This window comes from Perognathus longimembris, chromosome 2 (assembly GCF_023159225.1).
Source record: "Perognathus longimembris pacificus isolate PPM17 chromosome 2, ASM2315922v1, whole genome shotgun sequence".
In the NCBI taxonomy this organism is placed as follows: domain Eukaryota; kingdom Metazoa; phylum Chordata; class Mammalia; order Rodentia; family Heteromyidae; genus Perognathus; species Perognathus longimembris.
In genome coordinates this window covers 82,870,001-82,897,467 of record NC_063162.1, presented here as the reverse complement: position 1 = coordinate 82,897,467, position 27,467 = coordinate 82,870,001, and the positions used below count along the sequence as shown (strand labels likewise).

General features: G+C 41.5%; 1 protein-coding gene and 1 non-coding gene across 2 annotated transcripts in view; one reads left to right on the top strand and one right to left on the bottom strand.

The window, feature by feature from the left end:
- Window positions 1-39: 39 nt before the first annotated feature.
- Window positions 40-27,467, bottom strand: part of Scrn1 (secernin 1) — a 63,491-nt gene continuing 36,063 nt past the window's right edge. The window contains exons 4-8 of the mRNA XM_048339605.1: window positions 23,147-23,349; window positions 16,845-17,039; window positions 13,306-13,471; window positions 5,283-5,463; window positions 40-3,952 (exon numbers count right to left, since the gene is read on the bottom strand). Coding sequence (XP_048195562.1) covers window positions 3,794-3,952; window positions 5,283-5,463; window positions 13,306-13,471; window positions 16,845-17,039; window positions 23,147-23,349 — 904 coding nt within the window. The 3' untranslated portion in view covers window positions 40-3,793. The remainder of the gene's footprint in view (window positions 3,953-5,282; window positions 5,464-13,305; window positions 13,472-16,844; window positions 17,040-23,146; window positions 23,350-27,467) is intronic.
- On the top strand, window positions 25,060-25,162 carry LOC125347478. The gene has a single exon (XR_007210244.1). It is a non-coding gene; the product is annotated as a small nucleolar RNA U13 (small nucleolar RNA).

Below are 27,467 nucleotides of genomic sequence, written 5' to 3'. Positions count from 1 at the left end.
TCTAGATTTCAGTTAACGAGACACATTCTTGTGTACATCTTCTGTGTTGTGACTGATGACTGGTTTCATTCATGAGACACGCAGTAGAAAAAGCCAAGAGATGTTAATTTCAGTATTTTTATTGTACGTTTGATGCATTTCAATACAACCCCATGGGCAAGCGTTAGACAGGGAAACTATCTTGTTTGTAGATATTTGTACAAAAGATTGTTAAAGACTACATACTGGAAACAGAACAACTTTCTTTTATATTATTCCCTGCCAATAACATTTTTCAGCTAACACATTTAAATTCTCACAACATGATTGCATATACATACATCTACGTATGTATATATGTTCCCATAAAGATTCTGCATATGACATTTCAGAATGATCGATGTCAATTGGAAAAGCACACTTGCCACACATCACAGAAGGGGAGCTGGGACTTATGACTGTGTGGAATGAAATGCCATACCTACTGGAAGCATAAGGTAATGTTGGGACCGTTGACCTGCACTCCTTCCCTTCCATTTGAGCATGTCCAGCAGAATGGGTCTACTTCCTGTCTCCTCCCTGTGCCTTCTCCTAAAGCTGAGAGCACAGGTGAAGGCTTTTCCAACAAAAGATGGCTGGCTCTCCAGTCAAGAATTCAGTGAGTAGTTTGATATTGCTAGCCACATTACATGTCACCTATACCAGTGTTGGGATGACATCGATTAGAGCCAAAGTAATTTGCTTAGTTGACAATTATTTTTTATACTTAATGACTCACCCAGCAGTAAAAGACCTTCACTGCTAAAATCTAATCATTACATACATGCCCTGTTAGTTTGTAAAGTCGACTCCTAATAATAACACTGGGTCTTACATGGTTGGGCACTAAAAAATCTCCATATTTTTATTATATTCTTATTCTATCTAAAGATGACTGTTTCTGTTTTGCTAATTTATTGTAAGTAGAATATGTGCCCTTGAACATAAAGGCTGTTTTCCTCTATAGTCAATCCCATCTACTAGACAGGTTTTAGCGGGGAGGGTGGGAAGGGATTCTGTCCCTTATGTCCATGGCTTCTTTCTGCACAAAGCATGCACAGGCACCCCTACCCCATCGTAAAAAGCACACAAATGGTATTCTAGAAAGCTATTCACACGTAATGACTTTTAAACATTATTTTTGTATTTCACCCTGAACATTTATTTTCCTCACATTGCCTTCAAGCAATCCTTGGTCAAGAAATTATCCAAGTAATAAGATTTCTTCAAAGCATAATCTGTAGGGAGCATTTCAAAAGACATGCTTCCTACAAGTATCTACTTGAAATGCAACATAGTTCCAGCTCTTAAGTGGATGGATAAAGTCACCATACGATCATGCAACCACATTAGCAGATCCCTAGCTCTCTTCTTGCCTTTCTCTACTTATTCCAATGCACTAAGAACTTGTCCACTGCTGTTGTCAGGTCTGACTGTATGTAAACCCCTTACATTTCCTGATGGAAGAATTCAGGCCCAGAAAGCATGCTAGGCTGTCATGGAGGTCCACTCTGCCCTCTAGTGTTCATACTGAAACATGGTAGTTATGATATACAGTGTCAGCCAAGGTAACTCTCAGAGATTGACCTTTCTCTGCCATGCTTTTCTAAGGTCAGTGTCCCGCATCAGAAATAGTAATTGTGTTTCCTGACATACAACTGGGAAGTTAGAATTGTATCTATGACCTTTGCTACAGTTATGAAAGAAGAATTCTATAGTTTATTCTCACAAGACTTCTAATCAAACTCTGAATCTCCTTAGATATCTGGACAGTGTCATGTATGAAATGTTTCCCACACAAGTGGAAATGGGACCACACAGTAGAATCTCACAATGGTGTTCTGTATCAATTTGTTTTAAATAACTCAGCAGGTGGGATTAGGATGAAACAGGTTACAACATGCTCCTTAAACCTCAGTCATCCAACCTTAGCTATTATAGACAGCATGGCTGCTGTACCTGAGACCCTCAATTCAACAGGGAAAGCCCTGGGAAATCTACCTAAAGCACTCCGAAATAATAAGCCATCACTATGGATGGCCGCGAACTTACGGCTGCAGTATTGTCCTCATTTCTCACTGTTTATGGTTACAAAACTACTGAGCAAAAATTTCATACCTATATGCACCTACAATCACTCTTGAAAGAGGATTGTTAGGGGGGGAAAAAAGACCAAGCTATTCAGGTAAAACCCCTGATCTTCAGTGCTCATATCTGAGGCTGGGTTGTTGCTACCTGCACAGCATGTGTCACTGCTGCTACCTTTTTTTATTAGAAGGTCACTAACCCTGGGTTGTTTTAGAGACTACTAATAAAGGATTTCCATGTGCAGTTTCCTGTCATGGATAAGGAAGCATAATTAGGCCCAACAGCAGACTCCCACCAGGTGGTCATAATTTCTATTGGTCATTTTTGCCTGCCTCTAGCCAGCTTAAAAATGGTCCAGAGTTTCAGTAGATGGAGGTAAGCACCCCACTCTCCTTCCAGCCCACTTCAGTAGCCTGCTTGCAGCTGTCTGCAGGCACAGGCTGGGCAGGTGCTATAGGAGGATATTAAGGGGGATGGCCAAGGAAATTAGCTGCTTTACACACCCATCTGTGGAATGCAAGAAAAGAGCAGAAGGCCTGCAGCTGAGTTGTCATCCTGCTGAGAAATCCTCCTTCATCCATCTGTCGGCCTGCTTGCCCTGGTTCTTCCAGTGCTAAGCACACTTGCTCTTCCTTGTTTGCTTTTCCAGGCTCTCATGGTGAGTCAGCATGGCAATAATGATTTTGAGTCAGATGGTGAGTGATAATGTTGAAAAAGTAGAGACCATTCAGATTTTAGCTACTTTAAGTACTTAAAAGCGTTTTTTGTTTGTTTGTTTGTTTCCCTTATTAGCTGCCAAGTGACAGCTGTGGGTGGTGGAACCATGCCACATGGCCATTTCATGATTCCTAGAGGAGACCATGGAAAATAGATCTGGAAGTGATTCCAGAACAAGGCTGCATCCAGGCAGCAGCTCTGTGCTGCACAGGGAAATCAGTTGCCCTTTAGGGGTAAAACATGGTGATTTGGAGGCCTCGAAGGTGAACCATTTCCAACTAATACCAATGCTGAGCTCTTGTGCATGTGGAAGCGGGTGCATGTGGAAGTCTGGTGGGCATGGGCACAGCTGGTGAAAACAAGTCCTTCAGGGCTTCAGCACTGGGATGGAGCTGGAACTGCAGAAGGACCCCATTTGTTCCCTCCCAAAGGCTTTGTTCCCCAGGACACACCTGTGGGCACTGTGCACCATATTCAGGCCTGTGCTCCAGTGAAGAGAAAAGGGGGGAGGGGGTTCTCCCTGACACACACAGAAAGCCTTTTATGCTAACAAATACCTTTTGTACTAGAAGAAACCAGTACCAAGGAAAAGACTAAAATTTCAGAAGCTCTTGCTTTTCTCTCAGACTCAGCCCTGCAAGGCCCGTCTTTCCAGGTTTGATGAACTTTAGCCCCCTTGAAAGAGGCTAATGTACCTACTGTGACTGAAATACAAGAAGAAAGAACAACTTCAAATCCATTATTCATCACGCCACAGAATGACAAGGAATGGAGATACATGTTACTTAGCAAAGGAAGGGAACAAATATGCGGCAGAAAAGAGGATGTTTGGAGACACATGGGACAGCTTGATCTGGCTTCAGAACAAGAGGCTACATCATCACTTTTTTATTTTGCTCACACTGGAGAGATTTGTTTTGCCGGTCATTTAGTCAAAGTGTTAAATAAGAAGAAGGAAGAGCTGCTTACTTCACTGAAAGAACTTAATCTCTGTGTCAACACAGTCATAGAAAAGGTCCCCCATTTCAGCAGGGTCTGGAGTACCAGGGCTGCGCAAGATTTCTTCCATAGCTTCCAGGCCTTGCTTTTCCAACTCCAGCATGGTCTCCCTCAGTGCGTGGCCCTGCTCCTAAGGAAAGACACAGCAGCTTTACATGGGAGCAAAGGAGCAGAGGTTGTGGTAGAAGACACTGAAAGCGCTTAGGGCCAGTTGATTTCCTGCACACTGGCCACTTGGCCACACAATTGCCACTATTCTAGGATGTGGCGACTGCACTGGCCTGCTCAGAACACTTACACAGCTCCCCACTGTTCTTCAAGAAAAAAATTCAGACTCTGAGTACACTCAGGGAAGGCCTTGATAACACTGAGTTCTTTCTTATTTGACCTCCTGACAGACAGACCCCTCCTCATCAGCCACGGTGAACTGTATTCCTCCTGCCCATTGCTGCACAGATGACTCTGCATTCTGGAAGGCCCTTACCTGTCTCAGTGCATCGTCAGCTTGTGTGCATCTTCACTCCTTGCTGGAAGACCTTTCCTGTGGACACCCATAGTTCCATGCCATTACCCTATCATAGTCACCAGGCTCCCTCAGGTGACAACTGACCTACATGGCTGTGTCCCTCACTAGACCATAATCTAGAGAGCAAGAAAGGGTTTGTTGATGCCTTCCAATGACTAAGACACAGTGAGAATTCTCCAAAGGCATGCATTGAAGGAATAAATAGCTCACAGAATAAACTATACATGTCTATCCTGTCACTTTTTCTGAGATGGAAAGACTTCATCATCCAAGCGGGACTCATTCATTTATAGTTCACAACAGTGAAAGCTTTCATTGGCCCAATTTGGCCCAGAACTGAGAAGAAGCTCTCCCATCCATCAGCCACGTCCTACTGCTTGCCTTCACTCAAATGAAGTCCTAAAGTTTCTAAAGTTCGAAACCTCCAACCTCAGCCAGGCCAACACAGACAAAAAAGTTTGTGATATCTTTATCTCTAATTAATAACCAAAAGGCTAGCATTAATTAGAACTATGGCTCAAATGGTAGAGCATAGCCTTAAGCAAAAAAAGCTCTGGGACAGCATCCAGACTCTGAGCTCAAGTCCCAAACCAGCGTGTGTGTGTGTGTGTGTGTGTGTGTGTGTGTGTGTGTGTGTGTGTGTATGTCCTTCAACCTCATCAGTCCATCTCTGAGCACACACCACTTTCTGCCTGTGCATTCTCATTCTCCCAGGATAGCAACACAAGACCCATTGAGTGACAGTTTTAGTCTTTTGGAGTCTTTGTTTTATTTGGTTTCAGGATAATGAGTAAGAACATCAGCATTCTAGAAAAGGTCTTGAAGTCTGACTTTCTGGGAGAGACTGGTCTAGTGAGAGAGGAAGGCATTTGCCAGCTGCTCTCCTGCTCCTTTCTTGCTGACTTAGTCTCTTCCCTGGCCGCCCCAGGCTCACCTGGTCACTTTTGAGGACGGTACGTGCCCACTCATGGGCCTTATACAGCTCATGCCGACGATCTGGTTTCTCCTGGAACCGAGGCTCCTTTTTGGCAGGATCATCATCCCCGAAACAGGGAGACTGTGCTTTGGGAACAAGTTTCACATCGTCAACAAAGATGAAAGGCTTGAAAATGGACCTGGAGAGAAAGGACAGCTGCTTCAGCCAGATGGAGCTTGAGACTAGGAACACACAAGCAATTGTCCTTTTATTCAGCACACACTTCCTAAGCCAACTTAGGAGTTTGCAGTGAGGAGCTAAGAGACTAGCCAAGAGAGATACAACTGCATGTTTTGGTAGCTACCATCCATGTACAAACTGCAACATGTTCTACTTACAAGGAGACAACAAAATAGATTTTCTCTGTTCTGGGAAGACCGCACAAAAGGATCCTTTTTGTTGCATAAAGTAAGGCAATTAGACATGCAGTGTTCTGGGACAAGGCTCTTTAAAGGATTGCCATCAAGTATAGCTATCTAGGTTTTAAAAAAATTCTCATCCCTCATTTCTGGAAAGGAAGGCTTTTGTGGTTTTGTTTCTGAAGTTCTACCTTATTGAAAAAATGTGTTAGGGTGCATGGACTCAAGGAAGGTAGATTAAGTCGCATGGCAGCAAAGAATCCCAGAAGCCCCCAAAGGGACAAGTGTGAGATATGGAGTCTGGCTGTAGTAAGGTAGTGCTGCTCATAGCAGGGACTGAAGTCCCATACTTGTTGATTCAGCTCTGATGGCAGGATGGATATGGCTTAGAGGAAATGGTATATGCAGTCTTATATGCATACATGTACTTGGGTAAACACACATACACACACACACACACACACACACACACACACACACACACACTGTAAAAGAGTCATGCAGCCAAGTGCCAGTGGCTCATGCCTCCTCTAATACTAGCTACACAGAAGGCTGAGATATCTGAGGATTCCAGCCTTGGCAGGAGAGTCCACGAGATTCTTATCTCCAATAAACTACCAAAAAATAAAATAAAGTCTAGAAGTGCCACTGTGGCTCAAGTGGTAGCCTTGAGCAAAAGAAGCTCAGGGACAGTGCCCAGGGCCTGAGTTCAAGCCACAAGACCAACCTTTTCCCCAAAAAAGGACTTATGCCTATAGAGTGAGTGGGGTGCCCACTGGGGAACGAGACTGATCCTCCCTCTCTGTATCCAGAAGAAGTAGTGCTGGTGCAGGAAGGGCACTCCTGGCAGGCACAGGCAGCACTGAATCCAAGTGTCACCTGTTATCAGCCATATCACAGGCAGCGCCTGCAATAATGACAAGAAAGAGGAAAACCCTCACACACCGTGTATAATGATCCATTTGTTCTATTTAGACATTTCTTTCTTTTCTCAATGGGTACAACTTGGCACACTCCAAGGAGCTTCAAGAAGGTTAAAAGAAAGCTGAGATACTTCCTTCTCATCTCTGAGGTATGTGGAACTTAAGGCAGCCAGAACACCCTTGCCAGTGTTTCACAATATTTTCATGATCTGAAAAGGACTAGAAACCAGTCACCCTAGCAAGCCAAGTTTTGTCACTGAACTTGAGCATCAGCATTCCTGGGGACATCAGGCTCTGCTCCATCCTGATATGCAGTTTAACAAGACCCCAGGCAATCGTACCATCCACATCTGAGGAGCACTGCTGTGGACAGTGGTACTTGGAAGTAACATGTCAATTAATTATCTGATTCCATGATGGGAAGGAGGGCTGGAGAAAGGAAAGATAGCATGCTAAATTAAAGCCTGGACTTATATGGCCTGAATGTCAAAGGTAGTGAGCCCCCCAAACTGGTGAAATATGGGAGCATAGAGACATTGCTATTCTCTGCAGCTTATGTATAGGCACTGTATATCATATATGCATAGGTATAGATAGGTATAAGTACTTTACATATAGGAGAGCAAGGTGTGCCAGGTTGGGCCCTTTTTTCTGCTAGCCATCATTAAAGGAAGGTTTCCCCCAGGACCTAAGGGAGAACACACACTCACTTCCCACAGCTTCTGGAAAATAAACCCTTCTTTTCCCTCCTACTGCAAAATGTCTGAACCAATTTTGATTTCTAAAGGGAAAGGAAGAGAAACTAGGCATGGAAGAAAAGGAAGTAGAGAAAGAAAGATGCATCACTGTCTAGCAAAGAGATGCCTCCAAACCACCTGTCTCTAAGTCCTTCTGCTCTCTGATTATACAGCCATATTTCAAATAGCAAATCCCCTGTTTTGAGGGACTAGACAGCACTAGAGGATTTGTGAAAGGATAGGATACAACCTGCTGTAGTCATCAGGCAATGGCCTTGTAGGCTCCTTGGCTGGTACAGAGGCTCTTTGGCAATACAGGGACCAGGGAGGGCAAGCCCTGCAGACTTGTGCCTACTCGATCTGTACCTTCTCAGTTCTGGAGCTCTGCACTGGATAGAACCAGCGACAGCATGGCACTCTCCAAGAGAGTCTGCTGAGCTAGAGCTAGAGAGGAGATCTTTGGGGACAGTTCTCCACATCCACCCCCACCTGTGATTACCTTCTAAGTGATTCATCTGTGGATAGTTCAAGATTTACTATAACAAAAAAATCACCTAATCACCCTGTCAAAAGTCACACAGGGTTGGGAGCACAACTATTCTGTGAAAAGAGAAGAAAGAGAACCAGCACTTTTGGAGGATAGAACAACCTGAGGGGTGAGGGCTCAATATAAATGTCTGGGAAGATTTTGAAATCCAAAAGTGGAGAGTGCAGAGAGACAGTACTAGAAAAATGTGGAATGAAACTGGAGATAAGGGTATCCTACTTCCCAGGCCCTCCACTACACTTACAAATATGCAGGCTCTACCCTAGATGGCCCCAAAGGCTGTAAACGTTGAACAGTCCTCTTCCCCAATAGGCATCTTCCAGGGAAAACAGGTGTCATCTGTGGAATTATCCAGATTGTATATTCTTGGACAGTCCAACTTAACCTCATAAATCTAGTCCACTGGAAGAAGAAAAGGAAGATAAAATTCTAGAGGGAGGAAAAGGTAAGAAGGAGGACAGTGAGAGATGGAGGGAAGGGAGAAAGGAGAAAAGGCAAGGAAGAGAGAACCAAAGTCCCTTGCCTCTCTTTACCACATTGCCACTCACCATAACCCCATTTTCCTAGAACTTTCTATCCTTTATTTCCCCCTTTTGGTTGATCTACCCTGTATCTTGAGTATTTGTATTTTCATATGTGTAAGGGCCTCTCAATGCTGTGCTGGTCTGACAACTGTAACTCTGAAAAAAGCCAACATATTTATGATGCTGCCCCATTGTTGTGATATAACACCACCTGTGACCCATTTGAAATCACCAGTAACATCACAGTACATGGAGTTTGGCAGAGAAACACACAAAGCTCTCTTTGGTTCTACCACTTTCTAAAAACCTACATTTCACACTGTCTAAAACGCTAAGGTATTCTCTCATGCACTCATTTTTCACATTAGCAGGAGGAGAAAGATGGCGCCGAAAGAATAGGGAGGCACCCCGACTCACACCAACTGAATAGCGAGCTGGGAACTCCAACACCCAACACCCCATCAAGAACCCAGCAAAACCAGCATCCAGAAGCAGTGGAGAAACGCAGGAAAACAAAAAGGAGCAAAAAAGAAGAACCGAAAACCGACACGGAGCCGGAGATTCACCGGGGCACCCTCCCCCCACCAGCCGACCTTGGCCCAAACAGGGTCAGGCTGGGAAAGGGGAACCCGGCGATCGGCAGACAGGCTGCCAGGAGCACAGAATTCATATAGCGGGAGACCCCACGGACACAAGGCAGGGTGCGGACCAAGACACACACCGGCAGCGACGAGAAGTTCGGATCCACACCGGGTTCGGACAAGGGAACCCAGCACGGCAGAAAGAGGGAACGGGGGAAGCCACCACGACACTTCGCCAACCCCTGAAGGGTCATTTTTCACATTAGCAAAGCCTTAACAAGTACTGACTCCCAGAAAATGCTTCTCCAAGGTGAAAACCAGTTTACTGGAGATGACTAGTGTTGCTATACTGAGGACTGAGGAACCAACAAGACTCAACATAATATTGGTGGGATAGAATTTGCTTTGCCCTCAGTCATTCAAACTCTGTATTTTGCATCTTCTTCCAGTTCTGAAGCTTACATGGTACCTGGTAGTAGGAGATAGGGAGAAACGAGAGAGAAAAGGGAACACCTGGATATGTGAGTAAATCATTTCGAGATCTGTAAGCAATGTGTGTGCACAGGAAGTGACGTGCTGAAGGAGACAGAGCATGGGCAAGGTGAAGTCCTTTGTTCATAACATCAACTGGGAGGGGTAAATCAGTCCTACTTTTTGATCATAACCAAAGCTAAAAATGGTTGAAACTTCTCTGAAACTATTCTCCTAATAGGAAAAACACCTAATTTTTTAAGCACTAGCAGAAACAAGCTAAGATCTTCTTAATTTCACTACCTAAAAAACACTCCTAAGAACAGGTAATTACTCTTCCTGCTGACAAAATACAAAATGTCGAACATACCCAATTACAGAGAAACACTGAACTGTTGAATGGGAAGAAAAATAACCTGTGACAGCTTTATAGTCACATTGAGAGAGAAGCCTATTTAATCATGGAAGATAAAGAATAATGTCTTCCTAAAGAAACTTAATCTTCTTCAAGGTCTTCTCAATTATTTTAGCCATGAATAATTTTCTTTTAAAATTACTTGAAATTTTCCATTTTAAATACCAGAAGCCTACTTCTTTTTTTTTTTTTTTTGGGCCAGTCCTGGGCCTTGGACTCAGGGCCTGAGCACTGTCCCTGGCTTCTTCCCGCTCAAGGCTAGCACTCTGCCACTTGAGCCACAGCGCCGCTTCTGGCCGTTTTCTGTATATGTGGTGCTGGGGAATCGAACCTAGGGCCTCGTGTATCCGAGGCAGGCACTCTTGCCACTAGGCTATATCCCCAGCCCAGAAGCCTACTTCTTAACACATTCATATCATCGAATTAAGTCCTTTATGTCAGCCTGGGATACAAAATTCTTTTAGATGATTGAGCTAGTACTATGAAGCCTTTATCCTAACAGAGCAGGTACTGGCAACCACAGGGATAATGGAGATCTGGTGTACTCCACCCCACTCCTTGAAGGCTTCATAAACAACAATGTCCAAATCCCTTAGCAGACTGTTCCAGATGCATCAAAACAGAACTCTCAAAGCCCCGTTGGTTGGCAGACTCCTCATACAATCCTACCAAGCCTTCTTCACTAGGGGACAAGCTAGGTTCATCAAGGGAAAGGCCTGAATACCAGGGAAAGGAGTATCCCCAAATCTGGTAGAGTAAAACATGGGTGGAAGTTAGGGCCATAGAACCCAGGGTTTGGAACTGGAGGGTGGGTACCAAGAAAAAGCAGCTGGAGTCAACAAGGTGTCATCATGAGATGATACCAAGAAAATGGCTGTGTGGCTCAGGCTCACTGTAGAGGGTTACCAGATGTACCCTATGAGGGTAGAAAGATGGAGGAAGGAAGTAAGATCAGAAGCTAATTGGCAGCCTTATCAATTAGAGGGTGTACACTGGTAATAACCTTGTGCCATGCTACTTCATGCCTCTGAGCATTATTTACACACACCATTCTTCAGCCCAGAATATTAATTTTGGCTTTTTGTTCCTACAGAATTCCCATTTTTCCCATAATGCCTAGGGCTTGGAGACCCTTGCTTTGTAAAGTTTTCCTTTCTATCGCCTTATGTACAACCTCTTGCACACATCTCACCTCTAATATTCAACAAACATAATATTCAGTATAAAGCAGTTGCCTGAAAAGCAGATGAATGATTATGTAAGAATAGTTTATACCATGTGTTCAGTATTCAGGTCTTATTGGAAGGATATGTTGATAACCTCAGAGGACAATGCATATGGATTGATTCTTAGCTAAGATGCATTGTACTTATAAAATGATTTGTTGTAAATACTTTGTACAATTACTTAAGAATAATAAAAATGTACAATTTAAAATTTCAAATGAGTGCCCATGGCTCATGCCTATAGTCCTAACTAGTCAAAGTGGCTGAGATTTGAGGATCATGATTTAAAGCCAGCCAGGGCCAGAAAGTCTAAGTGATTCTTATCTCTAGTTATGCACAAAAGGCCAAAAGAGGCTCCAGTGACCGAGTGCTAGCCCTAAGCACAAAAAAATGCAAGGACAGCATTCAGACCCTGAGTTCAAGGCCAGGCCCAGCATTAAAAAAAAAATAGAAAGAGTAAACAGCCCTAAAAAGAGAAAAAGTCACAGCCTATAAAAAGTAACAGCTACTCAAGAGGCAGAGATCCGAGGATCATGGATTGAAGCCCTCTCAGGCAGACAAATCCAAGAGACCCTTATCTCCAATTAACAAAAAGTTGAAAGAGGAGGTATGTGGCTCACTTGGTAGAGCACCAGGCATGAAAGAGAAAGGAAGGAAAGAAGGAAGGGAGGGAGAGGCAGAGGGAGGCAGGGAGAGAGGGAGGGAGGGAGGAAGGAAGGAAGGAAGGAAGGAAGGAAGGAAGGAAGGAAGGAAGGAAGGAAGGAAGGAAGGAAGGAAGGGGGGAGGAGAAAGACAAGGACAAAGCAAGCGAGAGAGACAGTCCCCTAGCTAGACACAATCAGTCTTACATTCTTGAAACCTTAAGAGAATAAGTTTGATTACTAGAAGAATGAAATTATTTGACAGTAGATTCAAAGCTTTAACAGCTGACATCCCAACAATGTTAACAGTTTTCAGCTAAGAGAATGAATGTCTAAAAGCTACCAGAGAATCTGCTAGAACAGAGATTCTTTTGGAGCTATTCATGCTGAGGATCAGACAGACTTACCTGAAAGATTATAAGGTCCACTTTGCAGATTCTGATACATATGTTTGGGTCAATGCATTTGTATTTTTCAAAATTATCCCCTCCAAGTTGATTCTAATGGCAAACATATTTAGAAGCCACTGGATGATCATTTGTAAGCTACTGGTGATGAGACCTGTAGTGGATGTTGCCAGGGATAGGGGATGCCCTCTGCCTGGCAGATCAGCACTGGTTTTCATAAACAATTGATCAAGCTACTATGTATTTGTATTGTATCATTTGATCCTCCCAACAAGCATATAGACATAGAGCCAAGTGTTATGCCCACTGCACAGTTACAGAAACTGAAGCCTACAGAAGTCTAGTAACTTATTCAGCTACTAGATGACAGAGGTAAGATTTAGAATCCTGGCTGTTCACTCTAGAGATTTTTTTTTCCTGGTACTGGGGCTTGAACTCAGGGCCTGAGCATGTCCCTGAGCTTTCACTCAAAGTTAGCACTCTACCACTTGAGCCACACCTCCACTTACGGCGTTTTGGTACTTAATTGGAGATAAGTCACATTAACTTTCCTGCTCCAGCTGGCTTTGAACTACAATCCTCATATCTCAGCCTTCTAAGTAGCTAGGATTATAGGCATGAGCCACTGGTGTCTGACTAGAGGTTGTAGTCTTAATCTGTGCAATATTACTTCTTTGTTGAAGCATGGAGGAAGAAAGCAACACCCTAAAGTACAATACCTTAAGAAAGTCATAGTATGCTTGAATCATACTGCCTCTAGATTGATAGATTGATAGTTGTATACAATAATAACTCATAGGAATTGGTATTCTGGTAAATCCTGGGCATTTCTTTATCTCTCTTTCTCACTGTGTTTTATCCATCTTTATATCCTCACTATTGTACATTATGGACCCATTCGTTACATTTATTTAACAACCATGTGATGAATTTAAATAGTTGGATTCCATGACTATGATCAACACTATGTAATTACAGGTAAACACCTCACCTAAGCAAAGCTGCTTGTGCTACACTGCCCATTTTAAGACTGAAAAATATGACCTTGCTATCCAAAGGAATAACCCAGCCAGGAACTGAACACTTGCTAAAAATGAGATGGGAAATGTACTTTTTTTTTTTAACCTTCATAACCTTGTCTTAAACAAACCTGGAAGGATCTGGGGTCCCAGTGAAATAGTGAATGCATGGCGAGTTTCTTTTCTGAGGCAGGACAGACACTATACTGGCGGTGGTAAGGAAAGTTTCAGAATCTATGCAGATTCCACTGGCTTTGTCTCGTAAGATGTTAATCATCGTCTGCACAGTGATGCTTTCTGAGAAAATAAAAGAAGCAGAAGAAATGGGAAGAGAAAATGTACCAAGGATAGCAGGCTGCTTACCAAAATGCATTCCTTGTTTCTCTTTTTAATAATAACTCCCCCTGCAATTGTAACTGGGAAGGTAACTGCTCACTACAAGATATATTTCTCAGCCCCGCCTTGTAACAACATCTGGCCATATGATAAATTTTGACCAATGAGAGGCAATCAGAAATGGCACATACAACTTGCTGGTCACATCCACATTATTTTCCTTCACTTTTCTCCCTTCTTATTGTCTGGATGACACCAACAGGTGGACCACAAATGAGAGCCTTGTAGTGAGGCAGAATAAACCCAACCCTAAGCTGTCTAGATACCTGCACACAAAAATATAAGAATGAAATAACTTTCTTTTCTTAATTTTTAATTTTTTTTAATTTTTACTCTCAAGGTGATATACAGAGGAGTTACAGTTACATATGCAAGGTAGTGAGTACAGTTCTTGTCAAACTTGTTACCTCCTCCCATCACTTCCATTTTTTAAGCCATATTAATTTGGGGGTCTCTGTACAGGACTTAACTATACCCCTACTAAGGCAATGACTCAATAGACATCCTTTTAAAAAGTACATGCAATCTACAGAATGTACTTTCTTTCTCTCATATACTATTGCTCCCTGAATACAACATTTGAAGAATAACTTCTCTATAGTGAAAAATACACACACAGAAAGCAAGAGTCCTCTAGTATATTCTGAGCCTTTAGACCTATTGGCTGAGTTCGGTTGAATGGATAAACAATAATTTTACTACAATGGGTCCTATTTATGTTCTCCTTTGCTTGTAATTCTTTACCCCACTCGGCCTAGTGGGTTGCTAACTGCAATCCCCACCCACTGGAGGCTGAGCCTGGAGAACTTCAAGCTCAAAGTTAGCCTGAGATACATGGGAAAATTCATCGTAAAAAAAACAAACAGCAAGCCAGTACAGTAGTTTAATACTGTAATCTTAGCTACTTGGAAGGCAGAGATTGGAGATCAATGTTCCAGGCCATCCTAGGAATAAAAAAGTTCACAAGACTTCCATCTCAACCAACCTCTGGGCTCAGTGGCTTGAAACTGTCAACCCAGCAATGAGGGAAACACAAATACTAGGATCTCAGTCCAACTCAGCTGGAGTATAAAGTAAGAACCTATATAAACAATAATCAATGTCAAAGCTGGTAGAGTGACTACAGTACCGGAGCATCTGTGTAGCTAAGCACAAGTTCAAGCCCCAGTACCATCAAAAGCACACAAACAACAAAATCATTCTTTGACGAGTGTCTACAAAGTTGATATCACATCATCGTACAGGGAGGCTTGTTAGCACAAGGAATATCAATCTCTATTTAAATCATTTCACATCTGAGCTATTAGGTATCTTTGATTTCTTCAACTATCCACTATTCAAATTTCCTTACTGTCTCTTAAGTTACTGTGGTGATTTGAATCAGAACCTAACACCAATAGGTTGTAGTTATCTCTTAAATGTTTTAATATCTGCCCATATTTTCTTGTTTCTCGTTCTTTCACCTTATGGAGTTTTTCCTGTACAGTTTCTCAGTCTAGATTTTGGAGGTGGCAACTTCCAGTGTTTCATAATGTGTGTTCCATCCTCTTTTCCATAAACTAACAGCTACATTTAGGCAGATTTAGAGTTGATGCTTCATGATGAATATTTAATTACTTTCATCAACTAGATATATTTCAACTTAAAACACTGACATTTCCCCATTCAAATACTAATATTTTAGTCACTTTTATTTATTTAAGTTCTATAGCAAAAGAATCAAAGCATTACACTAGATTAGTTAGGAAACTTGTACTTTTTTATATTTTTTATTATCAAACTGAATTACAGAGAGGTTACAGTTTCATATATTAGGCATTGGATACATTTTTTGTACTGTTTGTTACCTCGTCCCTCATTCATCCATCCCCCCTCACTCTTTCTCTTCCCCCTCCCCCCCATGAGTTGTTCAGTTGTTCAGTTCATTTTCACCAAACAGTTTGTAAGTATTGCTTTTGTAGTTGTTTGTCTTTTTTTACCCTGTGTCTCTTGATTTGGGTATTCCCTTCCAATTTCCTGGTTCTAATACCAGTATACACGGAGGAAACTTGTTCTTAAAGAGTCCGATAGAAGAAGATATTTTAGGCTTATACTCTGTGTTACTCAAAGAACAATGGAGACTTATGTCCCCATTCCCAGGTCTCTGTTACACCTGCTCAGTTCTACTATAGCAGCAGAAAGGCAGTCATAAACTACACAGAAATGAATGAGTGTGCTCTATGATTTGAATATCTAATGTTCCCCAAAGGCCCATGTGTTAAATGCTTGGTAGCGTGTGGTACTATTGGGAGATGATGGAACCTTTTGGAAGTTGGCCTCAATGGAAGTTAGGATATTGGAGATAGGCTTTTGAAGGAAATTTGGGGGCCTTGGTCCCTTGCTATCTCTCTCTTTGCCTCTTGGTGGCTGTGAGAACTGTTTCCTCCTCCCTAATCTACTATGTTCCCACATTCCTTGACACAAGAAAGCTAAACTTCCCTGGACTGAAACCGCATGCCAAAATAAATTTTTCCTCCTTAAAAATTGATGTTTCATATATTTTTGCCATGGTGATGAAAACTTAACAGAATTTTGCTTACAACCCGAATAGCTGTTGCTGGACATCATTTGCTGACACAGATTTTAAATGACAGGGTTGACTTACAAAATACATACACAACCAGTAAAAATGAAATGTTGACCATTGTTGGTTTTTGGAAAGATTTCCACTCAGGCACAATAATAAGCTATCTAGCCAACACATCCATCCAAATATGGATTCTGATTAAGTCAGTAGCTGCGTGGCAGAGAGAGAGTTTGTGAACATAATTCAATACAACAAATCAAATCAATAAAGGTGTTCATTACACAAGGTACTATCCCAGCATTATAAAAGAGATTCCTAAGCTGAATATGAGCTGTGTCTACCTTCAAGACTCAGCAGGCTAATGGGGCTGGGAAAGAGGAAAGTATAATAATAAGTCAGGTAATAAGTCTGTATATGTACTAAGATATAAGAAGGATTTCTGTAAGTAACACAATGACATTAGTGTCCAATGGAGAAATAATACCACTAGAAATAAGAAACCACCACAAAGGAGAAAGAATTATATAAAAATAGATGCAGGTTGTCTGCCTGCCTGCTTATCACAGACTACTGGTACAAGTTGATCTTTATATACAAGTTCTAATCTCTATACCACCTATCTATTCAACCTTCTAAACTCAAACTAGTACTCTAGAATAATCACCAGACAAAGGGTATGAAAAGGAAAATCACAAAGAAGACACTCACCTTCTTGTTTTTCTAAGCTATCCTTGCCTGCACAGCAGTCAGGAAGATCATCAGCTGGAGAAAAAACCTGGGAAAAATTGAACTCATCCTCTCCCGTCCACCAGCCTTGACTCTGAGCATAGGCCCTGAGTTCTGGGTGTTCCGCATCCATCTTAGTAGTGAGGGAAAGTTGGTTGCAGATACACCTCACTCCCTCTGCAAAAAGTATAAAAGTCAGTTGACAGAAAAGGCACTTGTGAAGACATAATCAAGAAGTGGAAATTTATGGAGAATACTTCCCATGAAACCCTGACTTTTCAGGAAAGGCTCACATCTTTTTGTTTTGGTACCACAGCTCTACTTCTGCCTTTTTTTTTTTTTTTTTTTGGTAGTTAATTGGAGGAGTTTCCTGCCCAGGCTGGCTTTGAATGTCAATCCTCAGATCTCAGCCTCCTGAATAGGTAGGATTACAGGCATGAGCCACCAGTGCCAAGCTCAACTCAATTTTTGAAGAGAAACACAATCCTTGGTCTTCATTATAACAGGTGTCCTAAAATATTTAACCAGTCTTAGCTAGGCATTGTCACATTTTACAAAAGAAAAGGCTTACTGATTACAAGCAAGACCACACTAAAGCCACCAGCACAACAATGTTCGTCACAGCACAATTTGTCATTGCTAAAATATGGAACCAACCCAGATGCCCCTCAGTAGACAAGTGGATCAGGAAAATGTGGTACATATTCACAATGGAATTCTATGCCTCTATTAGAAAGAATGACACTGCCCCACTTGTAAGGAAATGGAAGGACTTGGAAAAAAATCATACTAAGTGAAGTGAGCCAGACCCAAAGAAACATGGACTCTATGGTTTCCCTCATAGGGAATAATTAGTACATGTTTAGGTTAGTCTTAGCAGAAGAACACAATAGCCCAATAGCTATGCCCATATGAACACATAAGATGATGCTAAGTGAAATAAACTCCATGTTATGGAAACAAGTGGTATATCATTGTTGTAATTATTTTCAACATGCCATGTAAAACAGTATCCTTTCTTTTTTCTTCTTTTTTTTTCTTCTCATATTCCCTTCTCGTGGTTTTTTGTTTGTTTGTTTGTTTGTTTTTTGGCCAGTCCTGGGCCTTGGACTCAGGGCCTGAGCACTGTCCCTGGCTTCTTCCCGCTCAAGGCTAGCACTCTGCCACTTGAGCCACAGCACCGCTTCTGGCCGTTTTCTGTATATGTGGTGCTGGGGAATCGAACCTAGGGCCTCATGTATCCGAGGCAGGCACTCTTGCCACTAGGCTATATCCCCAGCCCCCTTCTCGTGGTTTTTATCCCTTCTATCACTGTATCTGATCTTAGTACCCTGGATACTCCATATATGTGTTTTAGAACTAGGGAAGGGAAAGGAAATACCAAAATCAAGAGACACAGGATAAAAGACAAACCATTCCAAAAGCAATACTTACAAAACAATTTGGTGTAAACAACTGTACAACTCATGGGAGGGGGGAGAGGGAAAGGAGGAGGGAGAAGGTAGGGGGGTATTAAGGAGGAGGTAACAAGTTGGATAAGAAATGTACTCATTTCCTTACATATGAAACTGCAACCTCTCTGTATTCACTTTGACAATAAAAAATAACATAAAAAGAAGACAGAACATAATAAAAGCTTATTGATTTCAAATTGATTATCTCAATGAAATACACAAGACCTTTCATTCTGACTAAAGACTTAGGAATCTGCAAAATTCCTCAACAGAGAAGCTCTACAGCCTCCCCAAACTTCTCCTCCTCACTGGGATTCTCTGTCATCTAGAAGGACACTTCACACACCAAGATACAAATGTTGCTTTTCAAAATATAAATCAAGCAAGGCACCAGTGGCTCACACCTGTAATCTTTGCTACTTAGGCAGGTCAGACCTGAGGATCGAGGTTCAAAGTCAACCTGGGGAGGAAATTCTGTGAGACTCTTATCTCCACTAATCCACCAAAAAAGCTAGAGGTGGAGCTATGGCTGAAGTGGTAGAGCACTAGCCTTGGGCAAAAGAAGCTCAGGGCCAGCACCTATACCAAGTTCAAGCCTCAGGACCAACACACACACACACACACACACACACACACACACACACATCAGATACTTCTTCATTCAACTTTTTTTCAGTTTTCAACATTTAGAATATATTGTTAATAGTGGTACATAGTTTCAGAACAATATAGAATACTCAAAAATATGACAAACTCCAAGTGTAAGTGCACACATGCACACGTGTGTGTGTGTGTGTGAAAAGAAGCTATAGGAATATTATTTTTCTTATAAAAATAGAAGTGTAGGCTGGGGATATGGCCTAGTGGCAAGAGAGCTTGCCTCATATACATGAGGCCCTGGGTTCAATTCCCCAGCACCACATATACAGAAAACGGCCAGAAGTGGCACTGTGGCTCAAGTGGCAGAGTGCTAGCCTTGAGCAAAAGGAAGCCAGGGATAGTGCTCAGGCCCTGAGTCCAAGGCCCAGGGCTGGCCAAAACACAAACAAACAAACAAAAATAGAAGTGTAAGCCAGGCGCCAGCGGCTCATACCTATAATCCTAGCTACTCAATAGGCTCAGATCTGAGAAACAGGTTCAAAGCTAGCCAGCCAGGAAAGTACATGAGGCTCTTATCTCTAATTAGCCAGCAAAAAGCTGGAAGTGGATTTGTACTTAAGTGGTAGAGCACCACTTTTAGGGAAAAAAAGCTAAGGAACAATGCCTAGGCCCTGAGTTCAAGCCCCAGTATTGTGTCTCCCCCTCAAAAAAACATATTTAAAAAATCTAGAATCAGAAATTGTTTCATTTTAAATACACTTTACTTTGCTTTGCTGAGTGTTAGGCCAGATCCTTCCCATCTGCTGGCAAGCTCACTTCATCTTCTCTAAAACATGCAAACAATACAAAAACCTGGAAGACAACTTGGCCTTCAAGCTTCAAGATGCTGCCCAGAGTGCAAACACTAAGTAATCTCTGTTAGCTCAAAAAGGCAGTTCATAGCTGCTGCTTCTAGGGAGCATGGTTAAGCTTCCAGAATATTGGAGAACAAGTAAAAATGAATGACAGAGCCTGAACTACCAGCTGGAATAAAGTCACTGATGCTTGAAACCCAGTCTCTAAAGGCAGGAGCAAAGTTTGGCTGAATTCTCCCAGGATGCTTAGCTGCACTGATTTATACCTCCAACATAAGCTTTCCTGACGTAAGGACACTGGTCTTTTTTCCTCAGAGGGCATACAAAAGAAAAATTATAAACTAAACAATACAAACAAGCAGCTTGGACCTAAACAAGTGATTTAGACATCATCCATACTAAGCTATTTTTAAAAGGCAAAGCTCTTGTAAACATTCCACAGATGTTATTTTCCTAGATAACTGACTTATAATAGACATTTGCTTTCAAGAATCAACCTTTGAAGGACTCAGTGCTCTAAATCTATTGCCATCAGTCACATTCTGCTGAGATCGGAGGACAGGAAATCGATGCATATAAGAAATAGTATTTTTAGAGGAATTTAATTTTTTTATTTCTATGTATACTATGGTTTCCCTCATTGGGAATAATTAGTACATGTCTAGAATAGTCCTAGCAGAAGATTAAAGTAGCTCAATAGCTATGCCCATATGAACACATAAGATGATGCTAAGCGAAGTAAACTCCAAGTTACAGAAACAAGTGGTTTACCATTGTTGTTATTTTCAACATACTATGTGACATTATGCCCTTATTCTTTTGTCTTTCTTTCCCGTGGTTTTACACTTGATATTACTGTAACTGATTTTAGTACCCTGGATATTGTATATACATGTATTGGAACTAGGGAAGGGAAAGAGAATACCAAAATCGAGCGACAAAGGATAAAAAGACAAACCAATGCGACAGCACTAATTACAAGACTATATGGTGTAAACCAACCATACAACTCATTGAGGAGAGGGAAATGGGAAGGGGGAAAACAAGGGAGGAGCTAAGTTGGATAAGAAATGTACTTTCTTACATATGAAACTGTAACCCTTCTGTACATCACTTTAACAATAAGGAAATGGGAAAAAAAGAAATAGGATTTTTAAAAATTTAAGTGTTTAGTAAAAGACAACATTCATTTTGTGTAGAGAGATTTGTAAAGCTATGTTTGGAAGGAAAGATTAGCTTTTGAAGTGCTAGATCCTACTTAAAAGTTGATTGCTATGAAGTTTGGCCCACTAGTGCTCTTGATAGAGGCATTCAACAGAGAGACTTCATCTTTGGAGGGTTTTGTATGAGGGAGTTTTATGTTCTTGAATTAAAAAGGGTTACAGACTTAGGGGCCCACAATGGGGACCTTTGTTCTGTAAATACTGTAAGGTCTGGGCAAACAGACACAGGCCCTGCTGAATATATGCTGGGCACACAAGAGTGGAAAAACCCCTTGTGGTGCTGATGGCATGGCCTAGCCTATTCTGCACTCTTATATAAGCAGAAGCCACCTTCTCCTCAGATGGACACAGCCTTCAGAAAGGCTAGCCAGAATACCTCAGTCTAGGTTCTTCTGTATAGGGTTCAATGTATCAAGCACCCAGCATCCAGGCAATCACAATCTCTGGACTTGGTGAGCAGAAAACAACAAGACTCCCAATAACTACAACATATCTGCTCCCCACTCAGGGCAGATTAGTTCTGATCACCCTAAAGCAAGTGGCAGACAGCTTTTACCCCTAATATAATTTCTGATTAATTGGATAAGAATCCATAGCAAACACAGTTGAGAAAAACACACAGACTAGGAATAGGTTCAACAAGAGGTAGTGCAATAATCTACTAGCCGTGTCTGCTAGGGGCACAAGAAAGGAAAATGGCAGTGCACGTACCATGTAATTTCTATCTCTCCCTAAGGAAGTAAGAGGTGTATCACTAGATAATTCTCTCTCAGAATGATGTAGTCCTCTAAGAAATCCTTTAATCCAAGTGGCACTGTCCCAATAGAAATGTACTCTTTGCCTTACTTATGTAACTGTAACACTTATATCCTTATAATAACAATAAAAAATTGAAATAACAATTAAAAAAAGAAATCATTTAATCCATTCTGGATCCCATCCCATCAGGGATATGAAGGTGCTGAGAAAATGCTTTAAGACTACCACTCCTATTTGAACATTTTCTTCCTTAACATTGTCTAAGAAGTAAGAATTTTACAAGGGCCACACAGCTTTAAATCCTTTCTTTGTATATCATCAAATTCTCTGCTTTTCTAGGACCATTACCTCACAGAGAAATGGCCTACTTAGCCCCATGTGGCAATCTGTATGATTCTCATACAGATCCAATCTCTGCGTACAAGCAGCTACAGATCTGCAACTACCTATTGAAGGGATCTGGCAACGTATTATTATAAAGGAAGGAAGAATCACCACTCCATTAGGCACTTAATAGAGCAGCATTCAAGTCATGGAGCTACTGTTAAGTTAGAACTGGGTCCAGCTCAGAAAACAAAGAGAACATATGAAATGTTAGGAATGTGATTCCTAAGTGTCCCCATCCCTACATTCTGGCTCAGAAGACTCTGGGTTCACCTCTGGAAACAGATGGTGGAAATGAGAGATGTGCCTTAGCAAGAAGAGTCTATCATAGCAGCAAGGGGAAGTTCCTCTGGATCTGACCCTATATGTATACCCAGTGTTCCCTCAGTCTTTCCTGTCCTCAAAACTCTTCACCCTTAAGCCACACCTGGCGGCTCCCTCCTGTAATCCTAGCTACTTGGGACACTGGGATAAAGGAATCATAGTTCTAGGGTATCCTGCACAAAAGTTCTTAAAACCTGTGTTGTATCAATAGCTGAGCATAGTAGCATGTACCAGTCATCCTAGCACAAATAGGAGGATTGCAGTGCAGGCTGGCCAGAACAAAAGCAAGATTGTATCTCAAAAATAACTAGAGCAAACTGGGCCCTAGCAGCTCACACCTGTAATCCCAGCTACTCAGGAAGCTAAGATCTGAGGTTGAAAGCCAGATCCTGGTTCGAAGCCAGCTCAGGCAGTAAAATCCATGAGACTCACTCTTACTTCCAACAAACTACTCAGAAAAAGCTGGAAGTAGTGCTGTGACTCAAGTGGTTAGAGCACTAGCCTTAAGCACAGAAAGTTTGGGGGACAAAAAAATTAAATAACTAAAGCAAAAAGGACTGGAGTCACAGCTCAAGCAATAGAGTGCTTACCTAGCAAGTGCAAAGTCCTGAGATCAAACCCCAGCACCACAATAAATGATAAGTTAATTAATTACAAAAACAATCTCTTCCCCCATACCCACTTACCTGTGATTTTTTCTGCAGCCCAGTATTTTCCTACAGTCTCCAGTGCCCAGGCTTCATCACGATCCACAAGCAGATATGCACTTTGGAAGCTATGGCAGGAGTTTGCATCTTCATAATAATTCCCACCTTGACCATGTTCTTCCAACAAAGAGACAATGACATCTAAGGCTTCTTTAGCTGTTGTCCCTCTTTCTAAACCAAGCCTAAATCAGGAAACCAGAAGTATAGCTCAATCATTTCAGACCATTGCACGATCATTACTATAGCAACCAAAGGCTGGAACAAGGCTGAGTCAAGAAGCATACCAATGTGAGTAAACATGTTAAATATTCAGATCAATGCGCAAATGGGTTAACAATATTTTAACTCAAAATATTTCTCTCATACATCCAATTACAAATCATGAAAATATTCCTTGTATTTGTTCATCTTCCAGATAAAATCCACTCAGAATCATGAACCAATAGTCTCTTTCCCTAGAAAAGAAGACCAGCCCCATCTTTTGGTTTGTTGACTGTGTGTTCAGTGGAGATGACCAAATCAACTCTGGCTCTTTGTAGCACCCTTTCCTGTGATCTATGCTGCCTCCTGCCTACCATCTAAGCAGTGGGAAATCTCTGCCCTCTACCATTCTACAGGAAGTATCTTGACCTGTTTCTGTTGTCTTACAATTCATATGTGAAAATCCTAGTACACAATGTGGTGGCATTGGGAGATGGAGTCTTTGAAGGGGGGCAGTGATTAAAACTTAAATGGAAGCAGTGCTTTGTAAGAATGCAACTTTTTTCCTTCCCATGTGTGGACACAGAAGAAAGCACCACCTATAAATCAGAAAGTAGATCCACACTTTGATTTTGGATTTTTTTTATTTTCCATCTTCTGGAACTATGAGCAATAAATATCTCATTTAAAAACAATAGTGTAGTATTGTTATAAAACCCCAAATACCATAAGACAACTGATAATAAAGGTATCTGAGTGCCAATCAATGTCTTCTGTGCATGTCCTTCTCCCTTAGATCTCATTAGAAATGGACTGTTAGTGAAGACACCATCAAGCCTTTTTCAATATAATTTCCCTTCTATCAGCCTACATCTATTAAATGGTGGTGTACAGCTTCAGTTTTCATAAGAACACATATTTTCTCTGAAGTGAGACATGCATCTCACCTGCCCCAACCAATTAATAAAGCTCTTAAAGAGGGTATGAATGCTGCTGTGGCTAGGACCTTAAATAGATCACATAATATATTTGAACTTCAGTCTTATGCTTTTGATAAAAATAAATGCCTATGTGATTGTGTTGCTACAAAGATGGGGTTTATGGAATAATGAACATAAAAACATATAGCACTAGACTCTGGAACCACTTGCACAAAAAGTAAATTTCAGGAGATGATATGTGTGGCAAAGAAATACACACCTCTGGCTCTGGTATCTGCTGGCAGTATGGCCTGAAGTAATGTCATTTTTCCCATTCTTTATTCTGTGATTGGCAAAGTAAGAATCATATGACTATCCTCTTGGACTGATCTGACTAAAGATGGCTCATGAGATGTACTCAGTTCATTTATGCAACTGTTCATTCAGATATAATTGAGAAACTTAGCAGGGAAAATAAAACTACAGAGATGATGATATAAACTTGTTCCTGATTAATTTTTAACTTGAAAAGTGATTGCTACTGAAATTTACCCAATGTCATGCCTCCTGAGGGGAAAAAAATAATGAAACCATAAAATATGGACTGATTCTTGTAACAGGCTTTTTTTCTTTTATTTAATAGTTAAATCATTATATACCAATTTATTTGACGTTTCTCAATTTAAACTCATTTTGGAAGACTCAGTTACAAAGTCTTGATTTACAAAGTTGAACATTAAGGCCTTGGAAGAGATATAAAAGAGTAATCTGATCCCTTTGTGGTTTATAAGCCTGATGACTGGGTTTTCGCACTGCTGTCTGAGATAGGCCTTCCTTAAACTTTGTCATAAGTTTGGCACATTATCTACTGACATGAAAAAAAAGAACAAACCAACTGAAAGAAGTTGTCAGGCACTGGTGGCTCATACCTATAATCTGAGCTACTCAGGAGGCTGAGATCTGGGGATTATGGTTCAATGCAAGCCAGGGCAAGAAAGAGCATGAGACTCTTAACTCCAATTAGCCACCATAAAAGCAGGAAGAGAAGCTGTGACTCCAATGGTCCAGCCTTGAGCAAAAAAGTTCAGGGACAAGCACCCAGACCCTGAGTTCAAGCCTAGGACCAGCATGCACATACATAGAAAATAGGATAAAAGTAGACTTTTCCTTTGCCAAAGACATCTTTTCTAAAAGAAGTATCAAAAGCAAATGCTAGTCTTGAGGGTCCTGAATAAACAAACACACTGTGAAATATTTTATCACCAGAATCTGTGTACTCTGAAGGGCCTCCTTCCCCCTCCTCCTCCTAGAGACCTGGGGGCCTCTAGTCACTATGCCTCAGACACACATGCTAGGTAGATCCTTCTGCCTCCCCTCCCCCCCAGGGCCATCACAAAGCTCCAACTGACCCATATAAACATAAGCTAAGACCAAGTGAACATCTATCTAGCCAGTTGCAGTAGCCCCATCCTTGGAGTCTGGGGCATCACTTTTGCAGTTCTTATTGAGTTATTATCCCCCTCCCTACCCCCTGCCATGTTTTTCCTGCTTACAGTCCACTGAGATTTCCAATACTTGCACTTGCCCCTGACTTGGATGCTCTGTATGCACAGCAAGACTTCAGTACCAATCTATGGACATAATTCTGATTTTACCCTATTCCTCACACTGAGACCATTGGCAAGAGACATTCAGTTGGCTCAGATGAGCATTTCTATCTGGTCTTCTGTGAGACTCTTACCTACAATTAACCAACAAAAAGCCAGAAGGGAAGCTTGGCTCAAGTGGTAGAGTGCTAGCCTTGAACACAAAAGCTCAGAGACAGCCTCCAGTCTTTGCATTCAAGCGACATCTAGGGAGATACTGAGCCCCAAGTTGAGAAGTTCAGCCAAACACATAAAGACTTTCCTCTCCAGCAGTGGCTCTCCACTTTCATTGTGCAAACCCTGCTCTTGTTAAACAGACTGAACACACCTAGGTTCAGTAGTGATGGGTTGGGAACTGAGAATTTGCATTTTTAACATGTCCCTAGGTGGTGCTTGTTCACCAGACTTGTCTTGAGAACGGCTGCCTTGGAACCTCGACATTCAAGTCTTGGTTTGTGAAGCCAAAGCATAGATCTCACCTAGAGCTTCCCTGGAAGTTAATATCTTAGGCTTTCTAGCTCAGGAGGAATTGGTTAGCATGAAATGCACCCTTCAAATCTTACATGTTTGCCTGATCATATTTAAATGAATGCTGAGACCAAACCCTAAACCAGACACTAATGGCAAAGCCCCACTCACTGTGAACACACATGGGATTTCATTATGAAGAACCTGCCAGTCTCAGGAAGAAAAGTCCATGCCACTTAATCTTCAAAATAACTAGCAAAAAAATAAGACTGGAGATGGAGATGTGACTCAAGTGCTCTTGAGCAAGAGTGAGACACTGAGTTCAAATCCCAGTTCTGAGCAAGAAAGAGAAAGAGAGCAAGAGAGAACAAAATGAAAACAAAAGCAAAAGAGAGAAGAGGTTAAGTTTCATGTCACTGGTTATCTACTCCTGACATTTGGTCATTATTCCGGGTCTTTCTAATGATCAAAACACCAATTATTTGTCAAATATATCTTCTTTGTCTCCATTCCTCAGTCCTGCAAATCCAAGTCAAATACATCTCCTCAAAGAATCTCAAACATGCCTGTGACAATCTCTGAGTATCCAATAGTATTGCTGCAGGCCATACCCTATAACACTGTACCACTTGTGATATCTCCATGTGTCATTTCTCGCCTAGTAAAAATCTAAAAATGTCCTTCAAGTTTGCATTGCTCAATCTTCTGTCTTCTCCTTGCATCCAGAATAAAATCTCTTAAGAGTTTTGAGTTTCTTCATGTCACCACAGAATCTAGCACAAAGAATATATTTGCGAAAGGACTGTTAATAATTACTCAAGACTTAGATCATCATCCCTTAGAAATTAAAATCAACATAATGATTTTTGCCAGTCCTATAAATCCTATACAATAAAAATCACAACTCAAAACACAAGATTATAAGTCATAGATTTAAAAATCATGTTTTTCATTGCTAATTCTTTGCTTCAGACTATTAAGTATAGGGATTAAAAATGACTGGGAGAGGGCTGCGGATATAGCCTAGTGGCAAGAGTGCCTGCCTCGGATACACGAGGCCCTAGG